The sequence below is a fragment of the Xiphias gladius genome, chromosome 16, assembly GCF_016859285.1.
Source record: "Xiphias gladius isolate SHS-SW01 ecotype Sanya breed wild chromosome 16, ASM1685928v1, whole genome shotgun sequence".
In the NCBI taxonomy this organism is placed as follows: domain Eukaryota; kingdom Metazoa; phylum Chordata; class Actinopteri; order Istiophoriformes; family Xiphiidae; genus Xiphias; species Xiphias gladius.
Genome location: NC_053415.1, coordinates 24432291 through 24451486, shown reverse-complemented (window position 1 = coordinate 24451486; position 19196 = coordinate 24432291). Strand labels below are relative to the sequence as shown.

Below are 19196 nucleotides of genomic sequence, written 5' to 3'. Positions count from 1 at the left end.
AATTGATTATATTATTGTGATGAATTCATATTTTATATTAATTTATAATACACTTACTGTATAAGGAATCATTTTAAATTCTATTATTGTACAATATTTTTGGTTGTAAATACACTACAAGGTGATTAAAAAAAAAAAACTATCCCACAATGCACGCCACAACTGATGTCACTGGCTTGTCAAAAGTGAAGATGGTGGTATTTTACGAAAAAACAGTCTGTGCACCCCCAGATCGTAGTAGGTTTTGCTTTTGAGATCTGATTACGAAAAAAACAAACAAAGAAGATGCAAACGAGAGAATGTAACATCAACGCAATGGTTTAAACAGTCGTCGAACTATATTTAACCGTAATTATACATGCTTATACAAAAACATTTAAAGCCAACCTAAAAAGGTTCTTCCAATACTTTCAACTTCTTTTTCAAGCCACGGTGCAATCTGACGCCAAGCGAGGCCCCGTCTCAGCAATAAACTATAGCTTCCCGTTTCAGAAAGCAGGCAGTTATAGGATTGGTGAAATGTAGAGCGTGCTTTGATGCATGATTCACTCCACTCAAACGTCCCTGTCACTCGGGGGATGAAGTAGCCTTTAAAGGATTTGACTTCTTTTCATAACGGGGTAATTAAGTGAAATCCAAAGAATCGCGATGGGCCGGAGTTTTTCTACAGGCAATCCCCTCTGACTATTCATGAAAACAAGTTCAAGTACAAAGTAAAGTTTGAAGCGCCGTATAGTGAGAATAAAGCACAGACCTAACTGGCTAAAGTCATATACTGTATTTTGAGCCCTATTTAACTTGTTGGGTGGTGATAGAAACACACAATCAAAAGGAAACTGGAACCAAACCAAGAAAACAAAATCTTAAAATGCTGTAAGTTGAATTAAAATAACCTACTGTATGTAAACAGTATCTACTTCAAAGTCTCAGCAAACACACTGGAACTAGGAGATAAAAAGGAAATGCTGTCACGGATTGGATGTCGTCCATATTCAGAGAGAGTATAAAGCATGCCAGCAATGCATAGGGGAATATTATCTTGATTTGAAAACATTTAGTTCCAGTAGATCCTGTACCGAGATCTCTGTTCTCACGCAGATGTGCAGGAAAGGGCAGTGTTTGCAGCCAATGAGCTGGGTCACTCGGTCCATGGGCCACCCTATCGTCGGTCTATTGATTAATGTCCCCGTTCATGACTTTCCATGACTTCAGGGTAAGGTAACGGCCTTAATTTTTTGGTGTTCAGACCAGAGTGTTATGTAGGCATTTCAAGCAAGAGGAGGAAAGAGCAGCTTTGAATGGAAAACAGAGGTTTGCAGAACGAGCCCAAGGCCCATTATGCATATGGGGGTACTACTATTAAGAATTACAGCGTAGCAAATTACGGGATTTCAAAGTGTTATTACAAAGTTGGGGAGTATATCTTAAAGTTACAAGTTACAAAATCCTATTTCTCTGTACAGATTCCCTTCACAATGACAACAGGTATTTTTTTTTCTTTGACTGATTTTTTTTTTTTTAATCAATTGCTGTTAATTGTTGCTGTGAACATTTAAACATTTTTTGACGAGTGGAGGGAGGGTTTGTCATCACATCTTGTTTAGGGCCCCAAAAAGACTCGAGCCTCCAGGTTTGAAAATGTTTGTGTGTTGTAGCACAAAACCCAAGAGCAGACTTTGATGATCCCACATCAAAATACACAGTGATTATACGCTATTCAAGACACAACGTCTGTTTTCGTGATGGCGGTGGTAGTAGAAACTGGGGGCATCTCCTTTATCAACACTCTGAGCTATTTTTGGCGGCCTTGGCTCTTTTTATCTGCCTGAAAAGTAATGCCATCAGCTCCAGACTGGGCAAAGACATAGGGGGGTAAAAAAAAAAAGAGAGAGAAATATTCAAGTTGACGTGTTAGTCGTGCCTAGCAATTATCACTAAAATGACGAAATGATTCTCATCAGTCTACAGGGGGCCAGTCAAAGCTCTTGGAAGGCGGGAATCATGTAAGGCTACAATTTGAGCCAGAAATACCGACTTTGCCTCCTACATGATGTCTGACTTTAGCCCTGGCAACTCAGATAGCGAGTGCTTGGATGCTGTAGCCGTGGGTTGATGGAAATGATTATAAATCCTTCAAGTCTGGAAATACATGCAAATTACAATCAACACTAAAAGCCAATTTACTGTCCTGAATAACAATCACTGTTTATATTTTCAAATTCCTTCCGAACTCTATACTCCTTAAATAAATGAAATAATACATCTTTTGTGTTTATGATCCCCCAACCAGATTTTGGTTTGGCACTTGAACAAACAAAAGCATCTTTGGAAGAGTCTAAATGTCACAGAAAGCCTTGGTGGGCGAACAGTGGAACAAGAAAAAGAAGTTTGGGTATGAAGGGAGATGTAACACCGTGGTTTATAGCGGGAGGGACTAAGAACAAACCTTCCAGAGAATGGAAATTGTAAAAAAAAATTGAAAACATTATTAAATCTGTCTCCCAGCGGTTGCTCGCATTCTCACGATATATTGAAAGGCGAGTCATGAATCAAGAGTCAACAGGCAACTGCTGTCACCCCAGTAAGATGTCCTCTTCTCACATATTGTGATACCGACTTGACAGGTGAATTATGCTGCGGTTTTACGGGCAGGTATAAGTAAAAAACATGTCTTTGGAAAAAAAAAATATATATATCCTCATCGGGATTCAATTACAAACAAGACTGGGCTTCCCAATACTGATACCAAAATGTTTTTACCTGTCTATTCCTTCTGTTACACTTGTGTCATGTGTGTGGCTTTGTGTGTACATGGTTCAGATATCCCAAATACCAAATTACATGAAATTATAGCTCGTAATAAGGTTTCACCACATCAACTATGATTGCTAACAGGCCATGGATGTTTTCAATGGTCTTGGAAAACCAGTCCACATTTTTGTCAAATTTCTAACAGCGTCACACAAATATGTCAGCAGCAGGGAGCCACAAGTCTTTCAAAAAAAATCCAGTACTGTCTCATAAAGTCACGCTATGAGGCGAACAGTCCAGCTTGCTCAGAGAAATCTGCCATTTCAAGGCAACTGTAAATAGTTTGTGTCATTATCAGGCCGGTAAATCTTACTCGCGACCCCTAAAACTGCTTACGTTTGTTCTCTTCTCTAAAGCCTTTTCTTTTTCTCGGTTTATGACATCTTTATCTTAAATTCTAGACATGTCTCCACTTGAACACCCATCCCAGGGTTATGTTTTGACTGGGATTACTGCTGAGAGTCAACCTTGGTGATCTCATTTAGATAGACAGTAGAGGCTCTATGTTTTGGGAATCCATAATCTGACTAAACGTTTCATTTTATCCAGCTTGATGTAATTAAAATTAGGGCTGAGTTTAAATTGTATAACTCAACACAGTTTCATACGAGGTGGAAGTCAAGAGCTTACTAATACCGCGCAGCTGTTGCCACGTGTTCGTGCGTAAACGTGTTTTAAACTCTACTTTAAGCCATTTCTCTCCCGAGTTTGGATGGGCACCATCAGAACTTTGCATCTAGGTAGCGGCCCTCCAACTGCTGGCTTTTTCTCATAATGGCCGCAGTTAGACAAGGACTGGGGCCATCTTGTCCGTGAAATTGTATACTTTGTTTTAATACAAAACACTGGCAATTCCTACGTCAGAGCCAGAGCAGAGGCTGTCTGTCCTCATTCCTACACCTACACTTCTTCAGCATGTGCGTGTGTGTTTGTGTGTTTGATTCAAAATAAAAGGGAAGCATACTCTCGCTGGTAAATGCAGCGAGTTGCGCTGATGCTTACATTCCACCTTCTGTTAAATAACAAGTGAAAGTCACTCTATTATGGAACAAATGGTATATCAAAATGCATACAATGTGGCACATATCTGCCCATCTGTACCGGCTATACAAAGGCAGCACGAGATGTTGAAAGACATAATTTTCCACATGCCACCATTCATCTGATTGTCTTTCAAGATTTTGCTCTTCCGAGGAATTTCAGCTTGCCTAAATGGATCTCTATGCTGAGGAGCTCCAGAAGTCAGCGCACAAAATGTCATTCAAGCTTTCATTAACTATCTCTATAGCAGCCTTAGCGATTCTCCACCAATAGATGGAGGAATCCAGTGCTGAAAAACAAAGAAATACTTGTGAAACATAAAACTAGGATCCTCGGTTAGTCTTATGCTTGTTTAAACATGACTAATGACCTCACATGACCTCTGTTTTATGAAACAGGGTCCGTAATTTGTGGTGGAGTTGTGCAGTACGAACCACAGGAGGACTACAGTAAACATTACTCATTACTCATTAGGGTTTTATTTTCATTTTAACTTTTGAACAGTATAACGACCAGGGCCTTGAAAGGCTCACTATACAATCTGATACTACCTGTATACCTTTTACTACTCTGCAAAGGTCCTATGGATCAGTTTTCTTTATGCCATAAGAGTAGCTGTAACGAAATCCAAACCACCCTGCAAAAAGCGTAATCTGACCAAGCTCTGATCCAGCGTCTGCTAAGTTTCCATCCCTAATTGAGAACCCTGGTCACCAGAGCCAGACGATGTCTGGCCCATTTTTGTCCCAGTTCGGGAGCAGTGATATGAAGAGGGGCGGGCTGATGCGTGTTGACCCAGTTTTGACCCGCGTCACCGTGTTACACGGAGCGGGATATCAGCGGTGACCTCCGCATACGCCATCAATCATAATGTGATTAAAGCTGTAAGTCCGATGATTTAGGGTTACATTTCTATAAGGTTAGGGGGTCACAAAAGGCAGATTAAAAAACAGAATCGTAAAAATTAACGCAGCAGGTATCCCGACGATTGGCTGGTGTGGGTCAGGCTTCAAGAACTCTAGCTCCCACATTTCTCTCGTTACCCATGGCATCTTTTCCCCGCCAACATCTTCGCAAGTCCATGTTCCTAGCTAGTGACTCAGATGTTCTGTTAAGGCCGAGATGATCTTCTTAGACTTGACAAACTCGGGAGCAGAAGCCACGATAGACTGACATTTTTGTGTAAAGGCAGTTATGGGAGTAGTGTGAGGTGCAGCCCATCTTCTGAATGCGTTAATGTGAGCGGGCTGGTATTCGGGGTGAGCACAACGTGGAGAACTCCGATGTCAGTGTCACGAAAGGGCCTGCGAGCACACTGAACCACCACTGTATACCAGTTTTAACATGGCAATGCAAACTGATGGATGAAGCAAACCAAAGATGTTCTGTTGGAGACATGCGTCAAACTTGCCTCATCCATTGTTTTGCTATAGTTTAAAGCTCTCTAGAGTACAACAAACTTCCTCATCTTCCAGCTAACAGTCTTACAGCTATTGAGACTGTGTTGTGGGTCTTTCGCTCAGAAACAAATGAGTATCTTGAAGTGGAGGGGGGCGTCTTCGGGCCATAACTAATGGATTTCCAAATGAGATCAGTGTTCTACAAAGAACGAATGCAACTGCAGTTGTTAGTGTTTACCACAGTTTTGATGTTTATAACACCAACGCATTCCCAAGCAAAACCGATTAGGGGTGTAATGTTTTCCAAAACAAATTGAATGTGAATCCACCATTATCACAGACTTTAAAATCAGTATACATCAAGACCAATTTCAATTTTCTATGTGAAGTCCAACAAAAACAGTTTTGTGTGTGGGCAAATAATTCTGGGTAGTTGACCCTCCCATGGGTAGTTGACCCAGTACTGCACAGAAAAATAGTTTCTGTTTTCTGTGGATGTTTATATTGTCAAATGTTTGTGCTCGACCTTTGACTAGAGCGCCGTGGGTGAGGACAGATGGAAAGGAAAGGGACAAGCAGAGGGGAAAGAGGATGGTAGTGTCCTGGGATTGGTGAGGGACTCTACGTGCTGCAAAGAGAGGTTCAGGAGGGGAGAAAGCTGTCATACTCTCCGGACATACAAACAACAGGATCTGGGGCCGCACAAATAAATTTGTGTAGTCTCAAGAACTAAACTTTTCATGCACGAAGCCAGAATATTACAAATCAGTTTTTGAACCGAAAAATTATACATGCACCAAGATTAGGATTACAACCTAAAGAGATTCAGTTTTTCACCTTATTTATAATTCCTACTCCTTTATATAGCTTGGCTGTGTCTGTGAAATAATTTGTTTGCATGGTCTGCAGCACGCATGAGGTGCCCATATTCCCATCGCACACTCCTTTTTTTTTTTTTTAAACATGTGCTGGTTCATATGTGAGAAATGGAATGTGCATACTTTTACTGTATATGTGTCAGTTGTAGATTCCAGCCGCAGGTGTTTGATTGACATGACTCCACATGTGCTTTCTGTCTACATATAAAGAAGAGGCAAACCATGTAGAACCTGCCTTGTGTGGAAAACTAGCTTATTTATGATTCAAAACAATTTATTTCTATTAATGGCATATTCTGCACCTGAAAGGGTAGTGTAGCTTTCAAAACAATAGAGGCACATAGACTGACTGAGAAACTTTTTCTCTCTCGATAAAACCCATGTTGTTTATGAATTAATTAAGCTGCAGAAATGAAAACTACATTTGAGTATTGTTCGCTGGAAACCATCAGCCGCATTTTATTAACCGCTGAAAACTCTTTAAGACATCTAATCAAAGCTGGGGGGGGGGGTTTATCATACGTTAGAAATGTTATGGAGACTTTATGGAGTTTATGGAGACTACTGTCTGAAATGATTACCCGATGGCGCAACTACAGTACTTCAGCCTATCTTGTCTGCGTAGCAATAACAGTAGGCAAAGGGTGTGAGAACAAGCAGCACTGGAATGTCACAACTCCTCCGACTGCTCGTAACATGTCCATTCATACTGGATGTTCGTGCTGCAAGCGGCTTGGCTAGTAAGGGAACTGCAGTCTGCGGCTACAAACCCTTTTGATGTATTTCGGCTGTTTTGGGTTTTGCTCTAGTTACGTTCGTCATTTCACGGGGGTTATAACACAGCTAGCTATGCAAAAACTACCCACGTAACGCGAACACGTTAATGTGCTTATTAGGTGGCATTGAATACATTATAGAAGGATGACTACCATAGTGTACTAGCAACTTCTTAGACGAATAAATATACCTTAGTGGAAAATTAATAAGAAAGATGTCTAATCCTGATACTTTCCCGGTGCTGAAACACATTTTGTGTACGTTTAGGCCATTACTTCACTACAACTCTTAGTTTTTATTCTTTGATTGAAAATAAATAAATAGATTCATCCTTGCTGGCATAGTCGTTAAAAAAAGCCCATACAAATTACACTAGTCCAAAGCGACGGTCGTTTATATTTTGCTGGCTACTAAGCTAGTCGCTAATCCATGTGAGATTCGTATGGGGTTTTTTGTTGACAGACAGAGCGCACATTTTAGCGCAGCATGTCCAGTGTAGGTGAAAGATCACAGAGGCCGAACGTTGCACAGAGGATGTACCAAAAAGCAGCAGAGACTAGACGCATACATTCTGGCGTCGGTGGAGCCAAAGGCACCAAAGCAACTTTCTCAGCCGCTCGCCCGCCAGCACCTCAGCTAGTCTGTTTAACTCAAAGAAAACTATCATTTGCCGGCGAGGGAGAGGTTACTGTATGTGTGTGACTCACATGTAATTGACTCACACACACACACACACACATGACTCATCAGATTTCCAAAGCCAGGGTGCCTGCAAGTCTAATCAGCTAACAGCGAAGACTTGAATCTTACAAACAAATATTTCATACTTTTTTTTTTTTTTTTCCCCAAAGTGGTTATTGTAGGTGTAGCTCACCGAGAGGGTGGAGTAAGGTCGCAAGCACTGAGGACCTGTTGTTTCCCAAAACCTGATTCCTGCGTGCTTCTCATTCCTTTCTTGGCTGTCAAAGGCACTGCCAGTACATTTGTATGTGCTACTCTCAAATCACTTCCCGTTCCAGCAGTTGTAAGTGCTGGTCTGGTTTCCACAATTTTGTATTGTTCATTTAACAAGCTTTCACTTTACATAACTCACTCTACCCAAGTGTTTGCAGTTTTTGCATCCATATAGTCCTAATTCTAAAGGTGTTAGACTGCACAATAATAAGCCTTAAAACTAAAATTGCTTGCCAATTTCATTAATAGGCAATTATTCGGAATTAGCAGTTATATTGTGTCAATCTAGACAATAGTGTCAGGTTCATATAGTGCAGTGTAAAGTAAGGGCAGGGAGGTCAGAGTAGCAGAAGGGCTTATTTGGATTTGCCCGAACTAATGTCTCAGGTCCACATCCTGTGTCTCTTGGGCAGACAGTGTTGACATCTTAGAAAATCTTAGGAAACACATTTGTGGACTTGGCTGTTATTTGACCCAGGCTGGTCCTCACCTTTGAAGTAGCTCTTGACCCTCAGGTATCCCACACTGAGGCGAAGGACCGATAGTTTGTCCAGACGGGAGCGAACATCCTCGGAAAAGGGCAGGAGGTCTGTCAGGCGGTCCAGCTCCCCATTCAGCCGATCCCGGTGTCGCTTTGAAGGGTTGGATTTAACAACTTCATCGACATCAGCGGGCTTCTTACTGTGGTGCAAAAAAGAAAAAGAAAAAATAGCTGGTTATTGAAGTGTTTACTATGCTGTTGGTGGAAGCCTGTCACTAAGACTGTGGACCAAGGCTGATTTAGGCTAACCGGCCCTGCCAGGCTCCGGGAATCCGTTGTGGGGTACAGCGTGACACACGGCCACTAAACATGAGCCATATTTTTTACACTTTTAGCAATGCTCGAAACAGCTTTAGACCTACAGCCGGGGGAAAAAAAAAAGAAAAGAGGCTGTCATAAAAGTCGGCAGTACATCAGCTCGCATGTTAGAGCGTTACACACAGCGGTGCTGTCAACGCATGAGAGCTGTAGTTGCTGAATGCCAACACACATAATCATTCTTTTATCTTTGTTAAAATAAGCCGCACAGCACAAGATCCTCATTTGGCTTGAAACCAAAGAAGCACCATGTTTCAGTGGAACGGAACCGAGCGTGGCTCTTTAAATGAACAGGTAGAAACTCCCCAGTCTAGCACCAGAAAACAGCACCGTGTTTGACTGACCTGTGCAGTGCCTTGACAGATTATGCTGAACCGTGCTGCATAAAGAGCTCTCACAGGACTGACTCATTTTGATGGCTGAAGCTTCGTTTTTTTTTTCTGCCAGGCTGGAAGTACCACACCGGGAACTTAACCCTGAGTCTTTGTGGTGGTGGACAGGAACGTTTTAGTATCGAACTACATAAAACTGTACATATCTTGGTTCTACATAAAAAAAGAATCAGTAAAAGCAATGTTGATGGTGTCCTATCAGTCACAGGAGTCAAGTCATCTTCTTAGCATATTTACATTACCTTTCGCTTTTTTTCCTCCCGGGTTTGGCACAATGTATTTCGTAACACGTACAAAGTTGTCCAGTTATAGTAAATAAGATAAACTCCTGTTAAGTTGCGTTGCTTGAGCTAATGTGAGCTCACTGACTGACGGCATAAACTACTTAACATCGAACATCTGAATCCTTAAGGTCTCAATTTAGAGTTATTAAAGTTAATAAGCGCAACACAATGACCCTGTTCATATCTGGCATTAAACATGAGTCAGGGGTGATCTGACCACAAGCGGACAGCTCCAAGTACAGGTGTGAATGCACCCGTACACATTCCGATTGCTCGGACCACATCTGGAGGTGGTCTGGACCACATCTGGCCACTCTCTTTTAGAAGTTTGCGCAGTTTGTCACAGGCCGCGTTGAGGGACCGGCTACTCAGCTGACATCCTCTGCGTAAGCGGATGCAAACAATGCAAGTTGTGTAAATCGCATAAGCTGGCTTTGTCCATGACATCTGAAAATTTTCTAAATACCCATAGAGATGTATTATGAGTGCGTCAAACATCTTGGGCGATTTGGTTTGCCTGGAACACGCCAAGGATTAGACCCAGTACTATTTTGATTTTTTCTTCTTCTTCTTTTTTCAATTTCTGGCAGACTAGGCGCAGGAAGCGCATTCCTGGCTCCCTCCGGTTTGCAGGCCGAAATGATGTACGTGTAGCGCCAGGTTTGAACTTAGAGCTGTCCGCTTGTGATCGCGTCACCCGAGACACATGTTCTTGCCAGGTATGAACAGGGAGAATGTGATTTGGTTTAAACTTGAACTGGGAGATTCTGACATTCTGTTTGCACTCGACAACTACCCAGCTATAGTAGCTAACTGCTAACTACCATTCTGAAAATAAAGCAGTGCCATCAGCAAGATTGTTTATCTTGAGAAAGATCAACCAGTCTGTTTTTTCTTATTGAGGAGTGAAAAAAAAAAAAAACAACATGAAAACAATTCAAAGTAGTGTTTCTTTCCCAAGGAAACAATCTTCAGTCCAGAATAAACAGTACAGGCACCAGCATGCAAAATATACAAAATACCACAAGTCATTCCAGTGGCTACTTACTTATGCAGTTTGTCAAAATGGAATCCAATTTTTACCATAACAGCAGCTTTATTTGCTCTGCTTGACTTTCTCTTGGCCACCCATGCTCAAGCGCAGAGTACAAAAACTCACAAGGCTCAACGGAGATACATGTCATTACTCACAAATCAAACACACATGCTACACCGGGAGCGAAGCCAAGTGTCAGTGAAAGGGAGCAACCGGGATGACAAACAAGACCAGTGCAGCCATTCCTCCGACACACACCTGCAGAGAAATACACAGACCGGCTTACAGCTTTCAGACCCTTGAAAAAACCAACGTATTAACAAATAATTCTCTCTAGATTTGATGATAAACAACCTTTTTGCAGCTTTCACAACCCATCCACTTCAAAATATATACAAACTCATTTCTGTCAGGGAAGAAAATAGGTAACTAACAAGGAATGATGAGTTTCAAGAGTACGATAAGTATCTTATTATGACAGTAAACCCAATCTATGACAGTATAGAGATAGAGATAAATTGTAAAGGTGACATTTAGGACTTATCAGGTCAAAATTAGTATCTCCTAATTTAATTTCCATCCTTCTCAAACTTTGATGTACGCATTTGTTTACTTACTACCAGTGAACGTAAAATGCTTACATCCTCAAATGGGCGGAATCGATTTTTTGATTGATCAAAATGACTCAAGCAGGGTGCTGGGCCGCGACTACTCGCCTCTAACCAGCCAGCTTTCGCAGGGGCGGGGAGTCTAACGAGGTAACGAGGTCGTGTGACCTAATGTGATGAGCGTGGTGTTGATAGGCAATCCTCCCCTCGGCGTGTTTAGTTTCAGCACGTTTGAATGAACAAAAAAAACTAAACGTGCCTGAGGCGCCAAACGCTTTGTCGAAAACGTAGTGAATTACTTAATGCGTTGACGAATTAATTGGTAACTGCGGTTGTAATTTTGAGGTCGGATCAAAACTTTTACTGGGCAAATCCTGGGCATAGGACTGATAGTGAACTTCAGTCACTGACAGGTTTTTTTGTCTTCTGTCTACGGCTGTTTAAACTGACCGTGACCCAGCTTACAGCAGCGGGCTGACTGTAGACGGTTGCCGTGTCCCGTCCAGTTGGGCACATGTACATGATGCTGCACAATACATCCAATCATTGCATCCCTCTGAGAAATAGCTGATCTTTGATAAACCTTTGCAGCTGAACTGCACTAAAACCAGCCGGCAATGGCGATCAAGACCTAGTAAGAAAAAAATCTATATATATTTGATTTGATCTGTTACATTATGGACCCTCAGGCGTTATTATTGATAGTATTGAATTTATGCTTACTTAATAGCTGGGTACTAACAAGTATGCTCTGACTGACATCCCTCAAAATAGTGTTTTCATTGCCTGGTCTGTCATGGTTGCCCTGTCTCTCATCATACAACACTTTGTATAGGTGATGATTATCACACTGGACAGCGAAGTAACGGGAAGAATATGAAACGAAAATTCCATGATATGATTAGAATAATCGATGAGACGTGATTGCTATCAATATATTGAAAAGCCTTATGGATATCTCTTCGATATGAGGCAAAGGCAGTGGCTCTTCCAGATGTTCTTAAGCAAGAGTCTTGTCTCTGTAAATATCTAGGAGGAGGCACCAACAAGAGGTCTATATGAGTGTGGCCAATTCTAATCACATTAAATCAATTGGTTTCAGCCCAGTATCCTTAGCATTGACAGATTTTCCAGGTCAACTACTACCGTAGCATATCTGCAGTTTCAGGCTGCAAATTCCCTACCTTTCCCCTATATCTCTCTCTTCACCAAACTTTGGTTAATGATAGACTGACTATTCAGTGCAAGAGGAGGAAATGTAGTAGAGGGGAATGCAGCCTAAACTCAATTGCTGGCGTCAGACCCGAGCTATACCTTCTCAGAAATGGAGCAGGACTGATTTCACTCTTAACAAATGCCTAGCGCAGACAAAAGCCAGCATTCAGAACCATTTTTTCCACCTTGATTTGCTGTGAATCACGCGGTAGAGCAGCAGACATCAGAGCGTCATAGTAGGAAACAAAGATGTTAAACCTTATCACTTGATTTCTATTGGGATTCCATATCTCAAGAACAAAATAGAAGACCCGAACCCAAGAAATTAACCTAAAAACCATTGGTCCAAATATTAAGCAGATCGTGTTGCACTCAGTCTGCTTCAATGACACTGACACACATTTGTCTGCTTAAAGCAGATGAAGTGTCTGCCAGATCCAGACGGATGACTCAGCGGCTCAGAAGTATGAAAAGCATGCTTCCTGTATGTATGTTTTCCTGGGGACAAACAAAGCAACAAATTTGAAGGCAGTATAGCTTGCAAAAGCAGGCTCCAGCCCACAAAGAGCTTTCCAGACAGAGAGGCAAAAACAGAATAGAGATCTCACACAAAATAACATGTTTTACATAAATGCACAGGAACAAGGATGGTGATTGAGTTACCACAAGGGCAGTTCCATTTACCAATATCCTACAGAGCAGAGTGGCAGCAATTACTATTGAATTCTCTAAGTGTTATGCAGTCACTCCAAACCTAAGGTCTTCCATTACTTTCTACTCGTGCTGAGAGAAAATCTGTAGAGTTTTTCACTCCACAGAAAATGGGGTAAATGCTTCTGTGCAGTTGCATCAGACAGCACATAACGAAGTGAAGAAGCATCATGAATGCATACAAAAATCAAGGGGCAGAAACAATCTGAGGCGTCGCTTGGCCAATAAATCACCAAACTGCTGTGTCCAGAGGAGCTTCAGAGCTATGCAGAGGCAACATCATGAAACCAAAGTAGGGAGTTTAGCTATGTCCTGGAGAAACGAAGGACTTTGTGGATACACGGTGATGGACTGGATGAAGGGAATTTCTTCAAGTTTCTTTTTCTGTACTGGGGGGGGGTGTGCCTTTGGAGTAGACTGAAACTACCATCCTCCGGGAAGGAGCAAACCAAAAAAACCATTTAGAGGCGGTCAGGTTTGCGCCGAGAGTTTTTTTTACAAGCTCTCGGGCTGGGGTTTGTTTAGGCTGAAGTTTCTGGCTTGTGTAGTACTCTAGGAAGCAGCCTCTTCAGTTGTCCAGGACAGAAGCACGCTGTTTGCTTCTAGCTTATTATATAAGTGTTTTGTAAATGTTAAAGGGCTACTGCTCCACTGCATGTGTACCCAGCTTGGGTCATATTTTACAATATACTTTCATTTGACAGACTCTTCGATAAAGCCAAAAAATTGTTTTCCCTATACCTACACACATCAGGAGCAGTTTGAGGTTCAGTGTCCTGCTCAAGGGGGATGGGAGGATATTGATATAACAATAATAAAATGAATTTTGCTTTAAGTTACATTGGTCAATATTCTAACAGTTAGACACAGTTAACATATACAACAAACTATGTTATTATTCTTTTGTTAGGAGTGTTATTCGTGAAAACACATCATTTTGGTGCTATTTCAAACTCTGTCTTTGATGGATAAAGTTCTTCCAGTAAGAGTGTTGGACATAATAATAAAAAAAAAAGTGTTGAAGACGTGTTTATGAGGACTCCACTTTGAAAATTAAACAAAGGGCAAAGAACAAAGGGCTAACTGTGTTGGTGTTCACCAGGAGTGTTCCGGCATTGTGCCACACCTCTTATCAGCATGTCTGCCTGTGTGTGTGTGTGTGTGTTTCTCAAAATCCCCGTAGATTACTGTGCAAAACAATATTTCCATTGGTGGAGCATATTATCCCCTCTTATTAAGGATACCCGTGCTTGCTAAAATAAATAGTCACACTATAAAGCCTTTAATTTATAATCCACTTATATTCCACAGTGTTGGGTGCACATTCGCACACATTACCACTCTGCACTCTGGAGGGTTTTTAATGAGCCGTATACACTATAATTAACCCATATTTTGAAAGTGACAACTTTTCGTAGCAGCCTGTTGCTACTGTTGAAAAGCAATGCTGTACGGGGCTAAGAGAGGACACGGAAGGTTCCAAATGAATTTTCTGCCTTGTTCCTGTGTACTCAGCACTGCTACACTGCAAGTACAAAAGAAACAATGTAGGAAAAGCAATGCAATTAATTACAGTCAGTTTATTTGTCGTTTTGGAAGACTTTAGTAGCGTTATAAATGTGGGTTTTTGATGAGATGATGGTAACCAGTTTGGAACTCGAGTTAAGTACATGACTGAGTGTTTACGTAGTTAAGTATACAAGAACAATGTTGCGTGCAAACCGACTAATAATGTTTGATGCAAGACTGGAAGACTTGTTTCTCGTTTGAAAAACAAGTTCAAGGAATACATTAAATGGGTACATTTAATAACAGAAGAATTAATGGCAACGGAGACAGTCAGGCTCAGTGGTGCCTTTGTGCAGTTCACCCCAGCTGGGTTGTCCAGGAAACCTCAGTCCTCATTGCACAGTCCCACATCTTCAGAAAAACATATGTCAGGGCCACGTTTTAATTTTGGGAATTAGATTGCCTACAGCCTATTCGCAATTTGCCCAATCACTGTTATTAATTTTAGAGGCATTATTACAGCTATACATTTACAAATATAACTTGTGTGAACAACCCTGTACTTGGATTTAGTTTTTTTTATCTAGTGTTAATCTATGTCAGTCAATTTAAAGGTAATAGCAGGGCCCAGTCCTGTGTTTTTGAATTGTGATGGGTGCAAGGCCTTTGGTTTACATTTGCACCAGGAAAGGTGCCTTTAATTAACAGAAGTTGGGTGTAATTATATACTGTATCGTTGCTCGCGTGTCCTTCTTACTGTAAGTATGAAACTTTGGGTCAACTCACAGATGTCCAACTCTCACTATCCTTTTAGCTCTATTTGGGTCTCCACCAACACCTAAGAAAAATACTTGGCCTTTTAGCTGCTAAATGGTCCACTGTCGGTCTGTCGTTTATCAGAGCTTTTGCTGCTGAAATATGCTGCCTGCTGCAGCTGTTAATGAGGTTGATGATAGCTGAGTGGCAGCCCGGAAAAAACAAGATGACCTGTAAAACACCAAGTGACTACATAAATCGGTGATAATCCCCTGACAATTTTTGTCACTACATGCAATTCTTTCCACATCACATGGTCCATTGTTTGTATACGCAAATGCAGCTTTGGGGAATTTACTCAATTTTCACAGGAACAACCCTGAAACTGATCTGAAAGCGGGATTTGACGGAAGGTTTTCACTTAAGCATGAGAATATTACGATTTTTGTAGTTCTGAAGCAATCAGTCAATTCATCGACTAGTCCAACACCAAAAAAATGAATAAACAATTTTGATAACTGCTTAATCGTTTAACTCCTTTTTCAAAGAAAAGGCCCATTATTTGCTGGTTCCAATTTTTCCAATTGTGACGATTGCCGTTTTTCATTGTCTTATATGAAAGCAAACCGAATATCTTTGGGTTTTGGACTTTTTTATGGGATAAAACAAGGTATTTGAAGACGTCAACTTGTCCTCTGAATATGTGATGGGACATTTTTTCTCAATTCTCTGACATTTAATTTTTCACATAAGAAAGTAACCAGCAGATTAATCGATACTAAAAATAATCATTCGATGCAACCCCACACATAATGCATTTTAACGAGTATTAAATAATGCAAAAGTCAGACTACACATGGACAGGTTTTAACATTAAAATACTGCTTACTGCGATAAAAAAGTGCCCTTCTTCAGCTTATATTTGAGTACATGTTGATAAAGAAGCGAGAAACTGTAACCTGGACTTCTGTTGGTAATGCAGTATTTCTCTGTCGCTGTATTGATGCTTTTACTTAAGTACATTTGTGTACTTCTTCAAAATAACTTATGTTCAGTGGTGGAAGAAGAACTCAGATCCTTTACTTAAGTAAAAGTAGCAATAACATAGTGTCAAAATACTCTCTACTACTACTACTACTACTACTACTACTACTACTACTAGCTGATTTTTTTTTTTTTTTTAACCCCTTGTATGGACAAAACGTGCTAAAAAGTAATACTTTTTTGGGACTCTGGGGGCTCCTCTGACCCTTCAACCCCCAGGGGGTGTGGGGCCCCTGGGCAGTTGGCCGGTTGGTAATCCGGCTTTGCGTATTCTGCCAGCGGATGAAAACGAGCATTAGTATGCATTTCGTCCCGCCGACTTTCCTGAAATCTGGTTAAAGATTTGCACTGCAATGATTCTCGTGCGTCGGGAGAAGTGGCTCTTCTGACATAGTAGTTTTTCCTTGTAAGGGGACAGGCTGCTCGTCTGGACCTTTTTCTTTAGTCCATTATGTATCACATCTGTTTTATATCTGAGTAATCTGATCTTTCGAGATTTGTGCGGCTCTATCTACAGTATATATATCCACCTAATTTGCACTAATGTGCAGCGTATTATAGTATATTACATAACCGCCATTGCACATTGTGTATTCAGCACATGGTACAGCTATGGCTCTGTCTTTAGTCCCTATTTGTTTTCTACCACTTGTATTCGTTTGTATATTTCATTTAGTCTATTCGGCTATTGCATATGCTTTAGCCCTTCGTTGCATTGTTTCTTATCTACCTCGTCGTTGTTTTTTGTGACTTATGTGAAGTGGCTGCTGCATCAGTGCAATTTCCCATTGCAATTAATAAAGTTCTCCATCTCTCTCGCTCTCTCTCTCTCTATCTGTTTATCTCTCTGTCTGTCTGTCTGTCTAAGTATCTGCTTGGTTGGGAACCTCGGAAATCTAATAACCGCGGGTAACATTTTATGGGTTAATGTTGCGTTTAAGTGTTTAATTAACTAGTGGCTGCCAAATCAAAAGGTGTTGCAGTTAAAATGACTTGTCTGAAATGTTTCCCCCTGAAATGCGGTGGCTGTATAAAGTCACAGCATCGTGTGTCCCCCTGTGTAGTATTTGAATAAATGTGTTACATATGTTCTGCCAATGGTAACGTCACGGTTTGCTGCGTAAAGAGTGTGTGTGTGTAGACACACACACACATATATATATATATATATATTTACACACACATACATACACACACACACTGAGCCGGCACTGATCCCAGAACGATGAAGCGCGAGGCATATCAGATTACAATAACATACTCCCTCGCGCCTACGGCCCCCCGCCCTCCTCGGAGCATCGCGTGAGAGCAGCGGCCGACTCTCCCGACTTGATCGTGATTAATGCGGGAGGGCGAGACGTCCAAGCCAGATCCGAGCGAGACACATTGTTGTTAAGGTAGTCCAAGAAAAAAAAAAAAAAAAAAAAGAGAGAGAAAAGAAAAGAAAAGAGAAAAAAAGAAAAGAGAAAAAGAGAGGAAACCCCGAGACGCCGAGGAGACTGTAACTCAACACAAAAACACGGCAGCAAAACTTTACCCAGCTACTTGTTAATCTCGTAACTTTAGCTTCGGGTATGCAGCTGATAGACCGGAGATAGACGATGGAACCCGACCTTTACTCCACTTTATCGTCATGTGCAGCAAAGTTTGTCCTCGTAACTTTACCGCATATGATCTATTTTTTTAATTTATTTATTTTTTTACATCTTTTCTTTTTTCTTTTTTAGAGACAGCACTCGTTGATCTCAGTTACCATCCGTCTCTGACTTTCGGCGCGCATTCAAAGCAAAGCGAAAGTATTTAGCCCTAAAACATTTGCTGCTCTTTTTTTTCTTCTTCTTCTTCCTAAACCGGCCAACGCGAAGCGTGCACGGAGCGACAGCCTGCGTCCGTCACGTTTAACCGGACGGACGCAATGCTGCGACTCGACTGCCGTGACTGAGGGGGGGGAGAGAGAGGGGGGGCGCCCGGTGAGCGCAACAGTTTGTGGACAAGCCTTACTGTTTGAGAACCGGCTTCTTCCTCTTCTTGTTAGCGTAAGTCCCCGCGTTCGCCAACATGGTGTCGCTCCGTGTGAAGGTCGGGGCCACTTGACGTTAGGTTAACGCGTAGCTCCGGCTCGATCACTGCCTCGCGGCCGGGGCTTCCTCCATCCGCGCGGTGACGGTCGGCGGGTGCGTCGCGCTGCTCAGCCCGTGCGTCCCGCTCCCATTGGGGGGGGGGGGGAGCAAAAACAAAAACAAAAAGCTACCGGGGTCCGCAGGGGGGTGTTTGGTGCCGCGTCGCCAGATCCCGTGGCCGGTCACCGTCGCTGACCTTGGTCGGCGGTGCTGCGAGGGTGAAACCGTGGCAGGAGAGTGAAGACTGCGGGCACGTTAAGTCAGAGGGGGGGGGGGGTGGGGACTTTATAAATGTTTGGCGCACAATTCAGCCTATGTCCAACCCACCTTCTCTGGATAAACAGCGCAGCTTTATCCTTATTATTCTTCGGAGTCACTCAAGTTTTCCCTTATTTCTCTCGCACGGGGCGTTTTCAGGAAATGTGTGTGCGCAGCCTTTCACAGCTGTGTTTTAAGGTGGACTGGACTCGCTGCGACTCAAGTGTGCCTACCGCTGCTTGTGTAACATCCAGAAGGTTTTGTTGTTGATGGCCTACTTGGGGAAATGTGTCTTTTTGTTTTGTTTGTTTTTGTTTTGTTTTTTTGTTGAGATTTCCAAGCAGAGTAGGAAATATTGTATATATTTCTAAAAACGTTTCCCGAATAATTTCCAGTATACTTAAGGCAAGCTTTCATATTCAGGCAGTGTAAATAGTCCACAAATAGACCTTTTCCTGAGCCGGTCAGAGAGCCGATATCTGATGCACTTAAAGCACTTTGCAAAAGTTTTAGGCAGTAAAAGTAAAATCAGGATGCTTTAAA

At 41.8% G+C, this 19196-nt stretch overlaps 1 protein-coding gene across 3 annotated transcripts in view; it reads right to left on the bottom strand.

The window, feature by feature from the left end:
- LOC120801190 (aryl hydrocarbon receptor-like) overlaps nt 1-18639 on the bottom strand; it is a 30786-nt gene extending 12147 nt beyond the window's left edge. For 2 of the 3 annotated variants that reach the window (XM_040147816.1, XM_040147817.1), the window contains exons 1-2: nt 18277-18639; nt 8352-8542 (exon numbers count right to left, since the gene is read on the bottom strand). In XM_040147816.1, coding sequence (XP_040003750.1) covers nt 8352-8542; nt 18277-18335 — 250 coding nt within the window. In that variant the 5' untranslated portion in view covers nt 18336-18639. Of the gene's footprint in view, nt 1-8351; nt 8543-10444; nt 10526-18276 lie in introns of those variants that run through there. The other variant, XM_040147818.1, reaches the window with a different exon arrangement.
- Between the last annotated feature and the right edge of the window lie 557 nt (nt 18640-19196).